Source organism: Ptychodera flava, chromosome 14, assembly GCF_041260155.1.
Source record: "Ptychodera flava strain L36383 chromosome 14, AS_Pfla_20210202, whole genome shotgun sequence".
Classification (NCBI taxonomy): Eukaryota; Metazoa; Hemichordata; class Enteropneusta; family Ptychoderidae; genus Ptychodera; species Ptychodera flava.
Genome location: NC_091941.1, coordinates 31,252,879 through 31,268,809, shown reverse-complemented (window position 1 = coordinate 31,268,809; position 15,931 = coordinate 31,252,879). Strand labels below are relative to the sequence as shown.

Here is a 15,931-nt window from a genome sequence, read left to right as displayed (position 1 = left end):
ACAATAAATTCACTCTATTGGTACTGCATTGTTCACAACAGGGTCTACCTTAGATGTTAGTTTATGTTCCCCAAAACAGTGCTTTCTTATCTAGGACGTATCTTGGAGATTCTGCCCGCGGTTGAAGGAAAGGAACGAGTACATTGACGGCAGGGGAGGAGGAGGGGACAATGAGGTAGCATGAAAAACAAAACGGATATTCTAGGACCTGCGCTTTAAAAGTTCAGAGAACTACTCGGAAGACCTCTAGGTTTTTGTTCATTCAAATTATACAGCTATCACACTGAAAACGACAGAGAGAACTTTTCTCAGGTTATCCGATGGATAAATTGTATTTTAATGACGATACAATTATGCAATAATGTAGCACGGTATGTATGTATAGATATTCTAGGATGATATGCGTATAAGCTTCATCAGTCCCATAATGGTGTATATATTTGTCACGAGGAGAAAGCCGTTTTATATGTAGAATCGAAGTGATCAAATACATTAGACGATGGAGGTAAATTGATACAGTATTGTTCTAAATAGTGTAGCTCCTACAATCTCTGTAGAGAGTGTACGTTAGGAGAGTTGCATTGGGTCAAATAATGATACTGTTCTTGTAGTGTTTCTTATGACATCTACATTACGTCTGAAACAACGACAACACAATAGTTATATTTGTTGAATTTTAGTGGTCAACAACAACAACAACAACAACAATTAACAAGATTTCTGGGTTCCCTGTGGTCGAGGCCTGGAATATTAGGCCTAATAGGCCTACAGGCCGAGCATGGAATTATAACGACGGTAACAGTAGACCACCATAGGGTGTATACATATGATTCGTGACAGACTCGACTGCGCTACTGTCACCGTGACTGTCAATTTAATTTTGTATTATTAGGCTTAGGGCCTACGTAATGGAAGATCTTGATCATGTTCCGTAAATCAGTAAATGTAAGGCCTAAATGGCGTCAACATATTGTTCAATAGTAATAGTACGGTCGGTAGTAAAATAGTGTAGACAACAGTTGGCAGGCGTCCAAGAGAAGGTTATTTACTTGTATACATTAAATAAATGGATTCATCAACTTGGTTGTTTTGCGTACACTGAGACTGTACGATGTGCGTGGAAATCAGTTAAAATAGGCCTAATATACGGCGCGATTAGACCCTACTTCATTACTTTGGGAAACTAATCTTTTCATTGAAAGAGCGATAGAAGTAATGCAAATCACGTTTCAGATGATGCTACATGTAGGCTAAATAGGACGCGAAAACATAGCTGAGGTCCAACTCAAACAAACAAACAGTAAAAAACTTTCACGAGACAAAAAATGCAGTCGCGGTGGCCACACTGGGCAAATCTTTGCAAAAGTATTACTCATAGTCTTTGCAATGGATATTATTGCTGCGCTCTCCTTTTCGATCGATGCTACTTGTGGTCTTTTATTCAAAATTATACGAAAAAAGTGTCCGAAATTAGCTATGTAGTGATGCATCGACAAAAACATAACAATGCAAGTATATGAATTCTTGTCTGTAACATACACCCCGTAGTGGATAATAGACATGCAACAGGCAATCACGTGGATAGAGGACGATGTGTGAGACAAGGTCGAAATTTCCCGAAACTGAGGCAGAGTTGAAAGTACACAGTCCCGCTCCTAGCAACATGACGTCAAGCGTAGTTTCGTGACCCCCGAAAAGCTTTAATTTCGAATAAAAATTACACAAATGTCATTACGTGAAACTAGTTGAACGTTTTATAAATTTAAAAGTAACAAAGTGTCATAAAAATGCTTCATAGAGCGTAATATTGCAAAAAAAGTAGAATCGAGGTGCTTAGAAACTACACTCACTCTGTTCCGTCAATGACATAGTTCGCATTCGTTTGCATATTCAAAAATTTGCGTTTCGAGCAATGTTGGAGTGAGAATCGACAAAACAAAGTGGTGCAATCCTCGGCAGTGTTCTGAGACTGCATCCCCGATGTGACCATAATTATTGACAGACGCGGTGCTTCGAGAGCTTATCTATTACTTGAGCTATTTTCAGTTGGGATATTTTCGAGAAAATGAGTTCAACGACGAAGGAGAAAAGGAGGTATGTTCACAGTCCCCTTCCTTGTCCGCCTTATTTACTTACAGCGATTGCGAAATCATTGACACCACAACTTAAGTTTGTTTGTTCGATAGAACGGTCGACTGGCTGATACTTCGAGCAGTTTCTCGTTCGTAATTTAAATATATTTTACAGCCATGAACCTATAAGGCATAATTTTATGCGATTTGCAGCAACATTTTGCCTTTCCGGTCTGCTCGGTACGTATGTAGTGACTGACCTAGACTGGTACATACAGGATTGTCAGCAATGTCTCTCCGCGATCACTCTCCGGTATCACTGCACTATGCACTGAGCGGCGCCGCGCCGGTACCCCAAATCCACTCACTGTGGTGTCGTCTACCTTTGTTCTTATACAAGGTGAAACGATAGTCAGTGTGAAGTTAAAGTGCGTGGTAGTGCCACAATGTCTTGCTCTCTGTCGCCGAAATTCACCCAATTATTATCTTGCTGTTGCCAAAATTCGGGTGTTTATCATACACACATGCAAAGGCTCAGTACACTTCTGCGTTTCATTTTGCTGGTGTGATACGATCGCATGCAACGTTTGAAAATGTGTCCTTTCTAGTAATCCCTCGTATCATAGAAAGACCCCGAATTGCGAACCCACTGTGACTTTTTACCTTACCAATTTTTGGGTTCCGTTATATCAACGATGTTACAGTAACACCAATATTCGGCTGCAGTCAATTTGACTGAGTAACTCATGCACTGACTGCGGCCGAGCTCGAACGCGAATGCGGACGGCCGCTGCATCCTCAGTGTTGAATAAACCGCCCCGCCATTAAAAGTACGACGCCCTGGTGACGGAATATGAAATCGGTCGATTGTAGCGCTGCGAAAACAATGAATGGTCTGTTGTTATAATTTATAAGATTTCTTTTGCTGTCAGTAATCCAGTTTAGTGATGTGTTAGAGCAAGATCACCATTAGTAGTTCGAAGCCATCGAGTTTGTTTATTAAGACTCAAATTTGAAAAAGAGCGTTCATTGACTACAAATGTTTCAAAAATGCAATACATGGCGTTTATTATTATGACGAGGTTTATACTGGTAATTTTTAAAGGCGACAAGATGTTCTCATCTGTGTTTCCAGGAACTATCATTTAATGGACAAGATATTCAAATAGTTTTTTTTCAGAGAAGTCAGAGATGAACTTCCTGTGAAATACAATGTATATTAACGCAGTCTTACTCACAGAATTATAATTCATCGTTCAGTCGATGTGGTGACCAGACATGGGTGTTTATATGCAGTATCTCCTTAGACTTATAGTAAGAGTATTGACAATCAACTTTTGCTAGTACACTCATCCTTACTGATATTCATTAATTTGTACTGTAGATGTTAAAATTTTACAATCATATCTGATGCCATGAGTCTCAAGCACACACTGTCTGTGACAGCGTGTTTATACTCACAAATAGTCTAACAGTGTAATACGTGAAAATTTTAGGAACAAAAATAAAAATGCCAGTTTTGTATGCTCACCTTTAATTACTGTAGTTAAGTTGCTTTTCCAAATATGATTTTTTTCAAGGTCATGTGACGTGTATGTATGGTATCCTGTAAACAATTGTATGGTGTACATTATAAGCAATAATGGTTGAAAAGTGTGGATAAGATAAGGAAATCATTGTACAATATAACAAAATTTCCCATTTCTGATCATAATTTGTAGACAGAGATGGGGAGGTCAGTCCCCAAAATTCCATCTGAAGAGAGATTTTGTAATTTTTGTTAGTCTCTTATAGAAGATTAATTTCATCATATCATTAACCCTTTTCCTGCCAAGTCCATATTTCACCACCAGCTCAAGATGGTTAAAATTAATGAAACACAATGTATTTCATATGATGTATTTTAACATAATACTGTACATTTGAAGGCTGTTGAAAACATAATACTGTAAAGTTGGGTTTTTTTGGACAAAAGATGCTATAACATACCAAGCCAAGTGGGTGAAAATACGTCATGTTTTGGCTCAATACCGCTTTTTACTGACTTGGCTGATGGGAAGTGATACAGTTACTACTGTCTGGCAGGAAAAGGGTTAAGTGTAGTAAATATGTTGCATATAGAAATGTCCCTTTCTTATCTATGGAGTCACATTTTCAGAATTGTTAACATTTTGAGTGATAGAGAGAAATTCATTTATATAATGAGTTTTGAAGACGGAACCTTTTTTAACTACCGTTATATTTGAAACACCAAATCATCCCTCTGCACCTGCCTCATCGGATTATGTGTGTCATGTTTGATTTTCGTAACTTAAAAAATTACTCTAGTACACTTCTTGAAGTGTGTTGTTACACAACAAAGTTATGATGATAATGGTAATGATCATGATCATGATCATGAATGATCATGATGATTGCAAAAATCACTTGTTTGTAAATTTTTTTGTGCATGCAGAAGGCAGCTGGTTGTATGTTTGGCTCCTTCCATATTGATCATAGCAGATATTCCCTTACTCCCTATAAGTATAGATTTATTCAGCAAAGATTAGCACATTCTGAATTCTGATAGACAGAATATTACTATCAGTGTATTAGGAAAAAAGGTTGAAACACCCGTCCCTTGACTGATCTCCTGCAGGTTATTTAACCGGAAAATTCTGGTACAAAAAAAAAATAGAATTGCTGTACATGAATTGGAGAGTGCAAAGTTTAGCATGAATTCACAAGTTGTATGTAATTTATATTCCCTTATACAAATAATGCAGCGTTAGTCGCTGCCTCACATGTGAACTGCATGCTTTTGGTATCCCAGATGTTACATGTAAGCCACATGCTTACTTCCTCCTACTAGACTGGAGTTTGACACAAGTATAGTCCACTCAATTCGTGTTTGGAGTTCAGGTTAGGGCTTTTTGCAGCCAATCGTAAACATCCTTATCGAAGTGCAAAAATTTCAAGGGACTGCTGCTGATCAAGGGACTTTTTTTGAGAAATCTTTTGTCTAATTATTGAAACACAGAACAAGTTTGACTTCGTTTTTTTCACTTTTGACACATTCTTTGACTGTTTATCACTGCTATCAAAGAACTACCAGAAAATTTACTGTTAACTTTCTACTTTTATGGCAGCACATTGTTAAAGGGAAAGGTTGTTTGTCCGCTTTATCTCCAAACAAGTTGATTAACTGGGTACTAAGGAAAACAAAGGACTAACACCAACATAAATAGTCAATGTCAGCAAAATCTAATGCCAAAACCAGGGATGAGGAGTACTGTTTTATGTGCCATTACAGGACATATTGGCTGACAGCTAAAACAAAAGATTTTTAAGGTTTCAAGTCTTGTATCTGGCCTCATCAGGCTCATGTCACGGAGTACAAGCTCATTGTATGTTCGCATTTGTAAGCGTGGTTAATACCAGGTCTCTGTAGTAATGACGACAGAAGAGGAACTACCTGGGTAGTCCTTCAGTTCATGGAACAATAGTATCAAACTGTTTTTGACATGGGTTGGAGGGTATTATTCTTTCATTAGGAGCTTAGATTCAAACCAGAATTACTCTGAAACTACGGTAGCATCAAAAGTTATGGCATTATTGAGAGGGGGTCCTGCAATGCGTGGAAATTCAATCATATGGTATTTTTAACACCTTGTAAAATTTGCAATATGTCTTTACCTTGAGTAAGTAACTTCGCTAACCTGTAATAGTTTGCAAATTTGGTGAACTCACAGGAATTTAAAACCATGATTAATCAGAAACCATTAAAATGTAAACTAAAAGTCAATTTATCAGTTACAAAGTGGGAAATTAAAGCTACACATTATGTTTTATTTAATGTACCACTGTGACAACACCAAGGACAACTTTAATTAATTAATTATTAATGAAAATATAATCTTCAAGTATGTTTGAATATTCAAATACACTGGAAAAAAAATAAAAATACTCTTTTGCAGGAGTCATATTTGCTTGACATAAATCTGTAGTTATTGAACTTGCAGTCCAAACTACTGTATGTGAGTTCCTTTTTTTTATGTCTAATGCCTGTAATTATCTGAACAACTTTGCTTTTGAAATGTCAAACTACTCTTATTGTAAGTTGGTTGAGCTTGAATTTGCAAACTCAAATTTGTAAACTCAAATAAGCAAATTGTGATGTGAACAGCAGAAACCAGGTTTTAAAAAGAATTTATGTAGGCCAAAACAGGACTGAAACTGAAATCCTTGTTTGAAATCCCATCAAACTACGAGATAGCATCCAGTTTCCATCAGAATTGATAAAGTACAGAGAAAGGAAATGACCAAGTAATTGTTTGTGTGAGGTATCAACTGCAATTACGGTAAAGGCACTGGAAAAGTAACCAATGCTAGTGTAGTTCAGCTAAATACTATACCCACTGACTCAATAACTCAATTGCAATAGGAATTACTTGGCTTTACAACAAGGAATGCCAACTATTCTTGGCAGACCAAAAAGGTAAATGTGGCTGCTTGCCAAGCCATAAGTTCCTAATAAGTTTTCTCGTGTTCATTTGTTACAGTAACCACTCACACATTCACATACAGATGCATTCAGTATCAGTGTTGCTATTTTGTGAAACTCTTTCAAATCACTTTCAGTTGAAAGGTCTAGTTGTCATTGTAATAATGGTCCAGGATAATTTTGGGTTTAACTAACACCTTGTGGAAATGCATAACTGTTAATTTAGGTGTTTTTAGTGTGTTCTTGCTGGGTACTTTCATAAATATTGTCACAATTTCTTCAAAATAACAAAATACAACAAAATAAACAATAGAAATGGTGATAAATTTAGCCAGGAATCTACAGATGTCCTTCTGTATGAGTAATGATGTGTTTTTATGAGGCACAGAAGAGGTCAGTGACCATTTGTAGAGTGAATAAAGATGTTAATATTGAGTACAAACAGCAGATAGAATTTTCTTAAGTACCTGAACCCTTAGATGATGTTGCCGTAGTGAGATCTGTGCTGTTTTGTAGTAACAAGAGGAAAATTGTACCCTGTTTACGCGTCAAGGTTGGATGCATTTGACCGGGTCATGGAACACCATTGCATACATTAACACGATAATTGTCATCATATTATTCTCTTTCTGTTGTGGGACGTGGGTGGCGCTTGTTCACAATCCCCCATGAATGTTGGTGCTCTTTTGCAGTGACCTGTGATGGATCCTATTGATTTAATGACTTTCGGACACATTGCAGGAAATTCATGAATATACATGCATGTGATGTACAGAATGTTATACAAATGAGAGTAGATATCCTAGTGATATTGGCTGTTGAATACTGCAGGGTAAATGGTTCACATAAGTGAAAATATTGATCAATGTTTACAGCGTTTACTCAAAAGCTGTCATTATAATACAGTGGTTGGCCACTTTTTATGATTTGATAGGAAAAAATAACAATTGCAGTGCCTGGAGACAATAACCCTTTTCCTGCCAAGTCCATATTTCACCACCAGGTCAAGATGGTTAAAATTAATGAAACACAACGTATTCCATATGATGTATTTTAACATAATACTGTACATTTGAAGGCTGTTGAAAACATAATATTGTAGAGTTGATTTTTTTTGGACAAAAGATGCTATAACATACCAAGCCAAGTGGATGAAAATACGTCATGTTTTGGCTCAATACCGCTTTTTACTGACTTTGCTGATGGGGAAGTGATACAGTTATTACTGTCCGGCAGGAAAAGGGATAAAGAAGTGACATTCAAGTGTTTCTCAACCGTGGTTTTACCCATTCCTGTTGTGTTCTATTGCAAAGTTAGAATTTAACATTAATGTGCAGTGAAATATGGATGAAAGAGTGGCTATCAGACATTGAGATGTAGATACAAAAGTACGATAACCTGATCATATGTGATTATGAAGCAAAGTAAAAAATCTTGAAATAGGCAAAGGTGTATAGTTTGAGAGGCCAGTCAAAGGATGCAAATAGAGTGTTAATCATAGAAGATGATATAGTGAATGGAAAGATAAACAAGTTTGAAACATTTGCAAATGTGGTATTTTAATGCCTGGTTTGGTGTATACTGAGAGTAAAGTTGAGTGATTGTTGGCATACAGAAAACTTGTGCATGCTCAGGTGATGAAGTGCAGTGGTCTAATGGAACATTATAGATAATCCCACTGAGAGAACATCAACTGACTGAAACCTGGATTCGCAGGCAGACTCAAAGAAATAAAACTTGCAGTGAAACGTTAATGGTGTTAATATTGGTGCAGTTACTGACTTGATTATCGCTATGTTAACAAGTAATTGTCACCCACTTGTTATATAGGATGCTTTACTGTTCTTCAACAGGTGTGGAAGCATGTGACTGTGTCATGTGTACATGTTCACACTCACAGGATGTACAAGGTTGACGCCTCTCAGTCCAACTGAAACCTTGGAACATGAAGTGTGTATAATACCATGGAATCAAATATTTTGTTCATGTATGAATTCTTGAAAGACAGTCGTCAGTTTCTGATTCTGATATGAGTTCTGTTGATTTGGACTGTTTGCATTACATTAGGTCTTTGTTTTAAAGTTTGATCATGTTCACCATTTGTGTTTACTTGTATGCTGATGATAAACAACCTGTGTCATCAACCTTTTTTGAAGTGGATGGAACTTATTAACAAGTACAGGCTACCTGTTCCATCCCTATTCAATCATTGAACAGAAATACATGCAAATATCTTTCAGCGTTGCTAGTTTGCCATATATTGCCTCATTTGGTTAGTTTTTGCCAAGCTACGGCTCTGCAGTTTTGAACATAGCCATGCATAAGTTCTGTAAACCTGAGAGGTTTTATGTACAGTGAGTATGTGTCAGGGGCGTATAAAAGGCGTAAAAAGTGCCCTTGCATAAAGAAGCAACTTTGATAAATTTCAGAACATTGGCAAATACGCTAAACAGTGAACTGTCAATCTCGAGGACATATCCAGTCTGAAAGGAGGGTACTTCATTTGCATGCATAATTAGGGATTTAGTTCAAATTCGAACAGCGCCCTCTAGCCAGTGAGTGACGTTATGGCATTTTTCGCCAGAATTTTATCCGCAGATATCTCAGCCTTCGTTTAGCATCCGTCCTGTTTCCAGTTAGCGGCTGAATTGTACTCTTAGTCAGTGTTCACCGATGATTTTTTATGGGGTTTTATCGATTCTTTTTTGCGTTAGCCTTATTTTCATGGTTTTCGAGCGACCGAAAATGCCGTTCACTAAACACTGCCGCAAAAGCATATCCAAAGTCAAATTTCCATGAGAAGTAGGGAGGGGACGTATCTTGAGTAGGTCCATACGATCTGAAAAAATCTCAGTGGCTTAAGCCTCCGTTTTTGAAATAAGTCTCGTTGAAGTTGACTATGCAGCGACGTTCATGTGTTAAATCTAACATGGCGACCTACAGCGCAGCGTGAGTGTACACGTAAACTCTTTCAGCTCTTTCTCGGTCCTCACCGGCTAACTTGGCAGATTTTTTCGGTTCTGTTTATGTTTTCAATGATTGTGACGAGGAAGCAAGACTGCAAGCTTGTGTTACCTCACTGGCCAACACAATCTGCCTGGCTGGCTTCTCGGTAAAGTCGTGGACAGTGCAAATGGAAAAAAAAAACACTACGGTGACAGAAGGGCTACGTTTATCACTGTCTGCGGCCGTACACGTAGTATAGTGGTAGACACCCGTCGTACTGACTAGCAGTGCTGTTTCGTTTATGAGTGATTTTTCCGTTTTCGCATTCTAGTAGCTAGCAAGCATACAAAACTGTAGGAAATAACATCGACTGCAAAAAATCTCCGTGGATAAATACGGCTACTCTGTATCCCGCACACGAGTACGTGAATATAGATGCGGCTAGAATGATAGCCGGTAAACAGCTGCGCGTTGCGGCCATCCCTGCTAGCATTACCGTGCGTGCTCGAACTAGACTGGCACATTTTATAACTCATGTAACTGGCAAAAAATTTTTTTAAGTATTGATGGTCATAATGTGACATTAATTAAATACTTTATTTATATATAACATCAGTGACCCGAGATTATAGGAGTAAACTTTGAAAAAAATGAAAGATTAATCGTGTAACACCCGCGCCGTGTGAACTACAAGTGGTTTGGTCGCGGTAAACAGCGTGGAGTGTACGTAGCGTAACGGGTGTTCGTATACTCATAGACCCTCGAGATCTACGTACACAGCGATATGGTAACTGCATGCCAACATTCAACACTGCCGCAAATACATGTCCATGGTCGCACGGTCATGAAAATTTCACCAAATGTTGATAATAGTTAAATGAATATTTTCTGAAATTTTCGGCTTGGCTTAAGACCTCTAAGGTCATTATCGAGCTGTTTTACGAAAAAGGTGAAGTTTACTTCCGCATTTGGCGGGTCGACCTCGCCACCCACTTTGTAGCGATTTAAATAAAATCTTCTCAACTTTTGTGAGTTTACCCAAGGAAAACAGATCATTAGTATGTATGCTACAACTGAAAGCAAAAATTATAGTTCTAGCTATTGTACGTTTTGCTGCACGTCGATATTTAAAGACCACCCTTTCGCCGTATTTTATCCCTCACTGCAGTGGCGGTCAGCGTAACGAAAACGAGGCTCTCTAACACGAACTTTTATGCAAATTTCATAGGCTCCTTTCAGACTGTATCTACTCCCAACTTTGTCTGGCACTTATCCATTGATTATGCTGCTTGTAAAAGCTGAAAATTTACACTGCCAAATCATAAAGTCTCAAAGAGACGTTTTCAGAGTGAATTGGTTTTAGTTTATATCTTATATTTCCAGGGTTTGTATTCTAGTTAGGCTAATCATTATCAATGCTTCTCTGCAAAAATCCAGTGAACAGCAAATGTGGTAACTCTGTTTTACCAATAAGTGTACAGTCAATTACACATCGATGAAAGTGAGACGAATACATCAAACATTAGGAATTTTGGTTCAAAAGGGTTAATGGTTGTGCACACAGTTCAAACGTTTAGCAGTTTAACATGCTGTTGTTGAATAGAACATTCTAGGACTGCGTAATGAATTTCTCAATTGATGTGGTATTGTGCACTTAAATTGCCCAGAAATGACAGGTACTGAAACAATGCCTCTGTAACAGCTGCATATCTTGTTCAGTTGTTTATCATAATCAATATTAAATTGAAATACATTTCAGTCATTTTGTTAACCTTGGAATTATATGTGCTTGCTATCAAATTTGTTTCAATATCGTTAAGAGATAAAATCCAGGGATGAGAAAACAACTTACGGTAGTGATTTTAAATGCCTACCTACCCCTAGTTCACATAATGATATGTAAATCATATGTGGTTCACCAATCGTCAGTTCAGAGAGTATGAATCAAACACTTGCTTCTCCCACTAAAATTTAATTGTAATGCCCTCCGATACAAATTATTCACATGATAATGTGCAAGTTAGAGGACCTATATCACAGTAGAAAAAGTTTTTGCTGTAAGTAGACTTGTAAAAGTAGCTGGGTAGGTCAAGAGAAAAATGCTGTCACCTATCTAACATACCATCTTCACAAATGTCAACTTTAGAAATAAAATCTTGCAAGATACACACAACACTAAGAAAAATGAGGTTATTGACAGAGAAGAAAATATTTCTTGGTGCCAGCTGCCAGTATGCAAGTGATAGTATCAAGGATAAGAGTGAAAATGTAAGAATTGAAAAGAAATAATAGATGTTTTTGGGAGATTAAATCTTCTTTTATAAGTTCTCCTACATCTGATTAGAATAGGTATGGTTAACAGTGTTCCCTCTACAATTCAAATAATATGATTATTTTTCCGCATAGTATGTACCCAAATGTTAGTCTTATTACATGCCTCGTATATCGAACGTCGCGCGCTCCATAGGATTCAATGGTAACTCGCCGATTACGTTGCGGGCCGCATAGTCATCACTGGACTGAAAGTGAACCGGAACTATTTTCAACTTGAAAACTTTTCGACGTAAAAGTCTTGAAATTGCATGTTTTGCACAGAAAATCCGGTTTTTGGAAAATTTCGCGTAAAAATATTGATAAACCGCATAACAGTAATTTAAATATATCAATGCGCCATTCGATGAAGAAAATCGCTCTATTTTAACCGTTTTTCGTCTAAAATGAAAATAAAGCATTTGACTATAATTTGCCAATAAACGTAAATATTTTTGGTGCAAACTGAGTAAGAGAGGCATGTAATAAAAATATTATAGCCCAAACAAGGGACTATGTACCCTCGGGGTAGGAGACCATTTGCCCTCCTTACGTCGGGCAAATGGTCACCTACCTTCGGGCACATAGTCCCATGTTTGGGCTATAATATATATTATTGACATACCCAGTATGGCTAATAGTTACTAAATTTTTAGGAATTCCAACAAATAAATTTACAGAACAGGTTGGAAATCAGGTGAGTTACAAGGCTTTCTGAAGGTAAAGTAAAGAGTGTATGTATGTTTTGTGGCCAGCAAAGATAGCATTATTTGTACGTAGGAAACCCTTTTGAGCTGTAATTGGTATGCCTACCTTCAAAATAAGTATGAATGTTGTAAGTGGAACTAGAAAGAATTTTGCACTTACTCATTTCTGAGACAGTTATTCCAGTACTGTAAAGAATTTGACTAAAGTCCAGACTGTCCTAAGTTAATGTCAGTTATAAATACCTTTGTCAGCTTTTTATTTTCAGAGTGCTTGTAGCTCAATAATTTGTTTTTCCATCAGGGATCCAGTACAATTTTTATTATACTTGAATAGTGCTAGATTCTCCAGTTCACAGCGCATATTTTAACATATTATCAGTAGGGAGCTTGGTAGCTTATGACTGTGTCAAAATAAATCAGTAGAAGATCACATACATGTAGCGTTTTTCTCTGTGGCGTAGAAAATTTATAGACATTTCAGTGAAAGGAGAAAACTATCATTTTAAGTCGGAGACACAAATTTATTATTGTCTTGGCAATGTTGTGTGCCACGTTTTACTCTTTACACACTGAGTATAAACCTAATGGGTAATAAGGATTGCAATGATTTAGATTTGATATCATAATTCCAGCAAGAGGATATCGACTGGATATGTCTCCATTTCAACATCACTGCATGGGTGTCCTAAATATCCAATGCATGATTCCTGTGTCAAGGTTGAATTAATTAGGGGCAGCTAGGAAGCTGGTTACACAAAATGTTACATTGCACCAGTACACAATTTACTTCTAGACAATTATATCAGTGAGGATTTGAGGAGTTTAGAAGATATGTTGGTATTTGTGTGAAGAATTGCTTGAATAATTATAATCATGGAGTAAAGTTGGCATCTTCACTTCCTAAGTGACATGATACGTAAGAAGTAATCCTTGACAACTGCACAGGGGACGATGCTTTCAACTGTATCAGCGTGTGCCTGATGATGACCTGATGAGTTCACTTTCTGACTAACTGTACAGTGTACCCTTCAAAGATGAGTGCATCCCTCCATATGAACACACTGTCAGCTTTGCCATTATTCCAGCACTCCTCTCTGTACTTATCATCGTTGCCATGACGAAAAAGTGATTTGCCGCAGTGATTTGCGGAAGGTGACTGATGTCTATAATCCATTAGAGAAACACAATCAACATTGTCACTGCAGGGTTTCTTGAACAAATCTTAATACAGGCCAATCCAAAAAGTCAGATTACTTTATGTCATCCAGAGGGGACAGATGAAGTAGGGGGTCCATGTGTAATGTGTTCAGCCATCGATGCTGGAACACCATGTGCAAAGGGTAGGTTTTAGATATCAATTTCACGGTGATTTCAAACTCTTATTTGTACTCTAGCCACACACTCTGTAACCATTCTTTTTGATCAAGTATTTTCAAAATGGAACTTTCAAATCACCAAAATCAGTTAGAAAATCAGTTCTCAATAAAGTAAGACTCTTACATTTATCTCAAAGACATTTGTAAATACAGCTCACTGGCTCTTTTACTTGCTTTTCTGAATGTATAAAGTGTGTAAGAAATTACCTCATTCATACTGTTGTTAGATGGAAACTACATGAATTGCTGTTGGTACAGTGCAGTGGTGCACCAGTATCAGTGGAAATTTGTTGGCAAAATGAGAACCTTGCTGGGAAGAAATATAGCTTGCTTTTCAACCTATGGTTTGTGTCTCCTTCATGGTTGCAGCTTGCTTCTTCTTTGTCTGGGTTTGAAGAAGAGACATCCATTACTTGTGAAAACAACTTTTATTATGAAACAGAGTGAAGTTTTGTTCACCCCAAGCTTGTACTTTTAGGAAAAAGGATGTACAAGTCGGCTCTTCAAATGAATTGGAGTGTGCAGCGAAGTGGAAAGTTATGTGGGTGTCAGTCCGGTACCTGGACGCCACTCTAAAACCCAAATAAGTGTGTCATCTGATGTGTGGCTTATACATAAATCTCACAAAACGTCTGTTGATCAGGGTAAATTTGCACAGTGGAGTGCGTGTAATAATTGAAACAATATTTTTCTTTACATCATGTAGCTCATCAGGGGTACATTATATGCATTGCCATGTAGTTCTTTCTGTCATGTGTGGAAATAACCACTGGTATTTGTACAGCTATGTGAAAGTCTACCACAGATATTTTAACCATGAGTTGACCTAAATCTTAAATCCATGAGCAACTGTGTTGTGGTAATTATGATGACCTTCCATCTTTAATTCAATATCATTTGTCGCTGTAAAGCAAACACAATCTTCGGATAGCAAAAGTTTGCATTATTTTGTCTCTGCAATGGTACACTCATATTTGTGTAGAAAAGAGTATTGGTATAAAGCAATAGGCCTGATAGGCAAGTGTGTTTCTTCTGTGATTATTCATGTGAAAGGTATAGAAGTACATGTACCATACTCGGCACAAATGGAAACTTTTGTCCTAAGATCTCTTGGTTGTAATATTTTCTTGATGATCTGCCAATTATTAGTGTTCACATACAGTTACATCAGATATTATTCATAACCCTACACTCTCTGACTTATTTTGACTTTTCAATCAGTGATGGATTTTAATCTTGATTCCTTTAATGTTTTACATTTGGTGAACCTTGGCTACCGATTGAAATACAGACAACCTAGATCATGTCTGCAGCTGTCTCAGTGTCTGGGCCTGAAAAGTTCATGTGACCCTCTTAGCAGTAATCTTATGATATTGAGAAAGAACAATGTGAGGTGTGTATCACAGTGGTAAAGCAGCGGTCAAGAATCACAGGCCTTCAGATGAGTAGCTACTCCACCAAATCAAACACTGGTCAGTTTCAGTGTTACATTTGCCTTATCGCTGTCTATACAAATTTATTCCAACAATTTAGCACTTTTAGTGTACATAAAAGAAATTGGACACTGCTTAAAATGTTTGGTATCGACGATTTGGAGTCTAGTGTGGTCAAAGAAAGCACTCAGTCTCGAGAAAGCTTTTTTACATAACTGAAATTGCACTAGGCTTAGTTCTTCAGACCAAAAGTCTTTTTCATCTGATCTAACAGTAACGTTTTAAAGTAAGATCTTGATAAATATTGATCAAATGCAAATAGGAACGATATGAAAAAGCAAAACCGCAATAACTTTCTGATTCTATTCCTGCCTCACTGTAGAAGTACAAGAATGTTGATTAGCACCATTGTAAGGTTATGATTCTCACAAATTCTTGTGGAGGTGATCATGCAACTAGGGCAAAGTGAAATAATACGGCAACTTTACATGGCATGATAAAGGTTCTAGCCGACTGCTGAGCATAAGTGGAAATGAGTCCAGCGTTATTTAGATCTGTTTACAGAACCAACATGATTAAATTTATTTAGATTCACGCTGTGGTT

The 15,931-nt window shown here is 37.3% G+C and overlaps 1 protein-coding gene across 1 annotated transcript in view; it reads left to right on the top strand.

Moving 5' to 3' along the window:
• Window positions 1-1,874: 1,874 nt before the first annotated feature.
• LOC139150179 (hypoxia-inducible factor 1-alpha-like) overlaps window positions 1,875-15,931 on the top strand; it is a 46,603-nt gene continuing 32,546 nt past the window's right edge. The window contains exon 1 of the mRNA XM_070722386.1: window positions 1,875-2,094. Coding sequence (XP_070578487.1) covers window positions 2,066-2,094 — 29 coding nt within the window. The 5' untranslated portion in view covers window positions 1,875-2,065. The remainder of the gene's footprint in view (window positions 2,095-15,931) is intronic.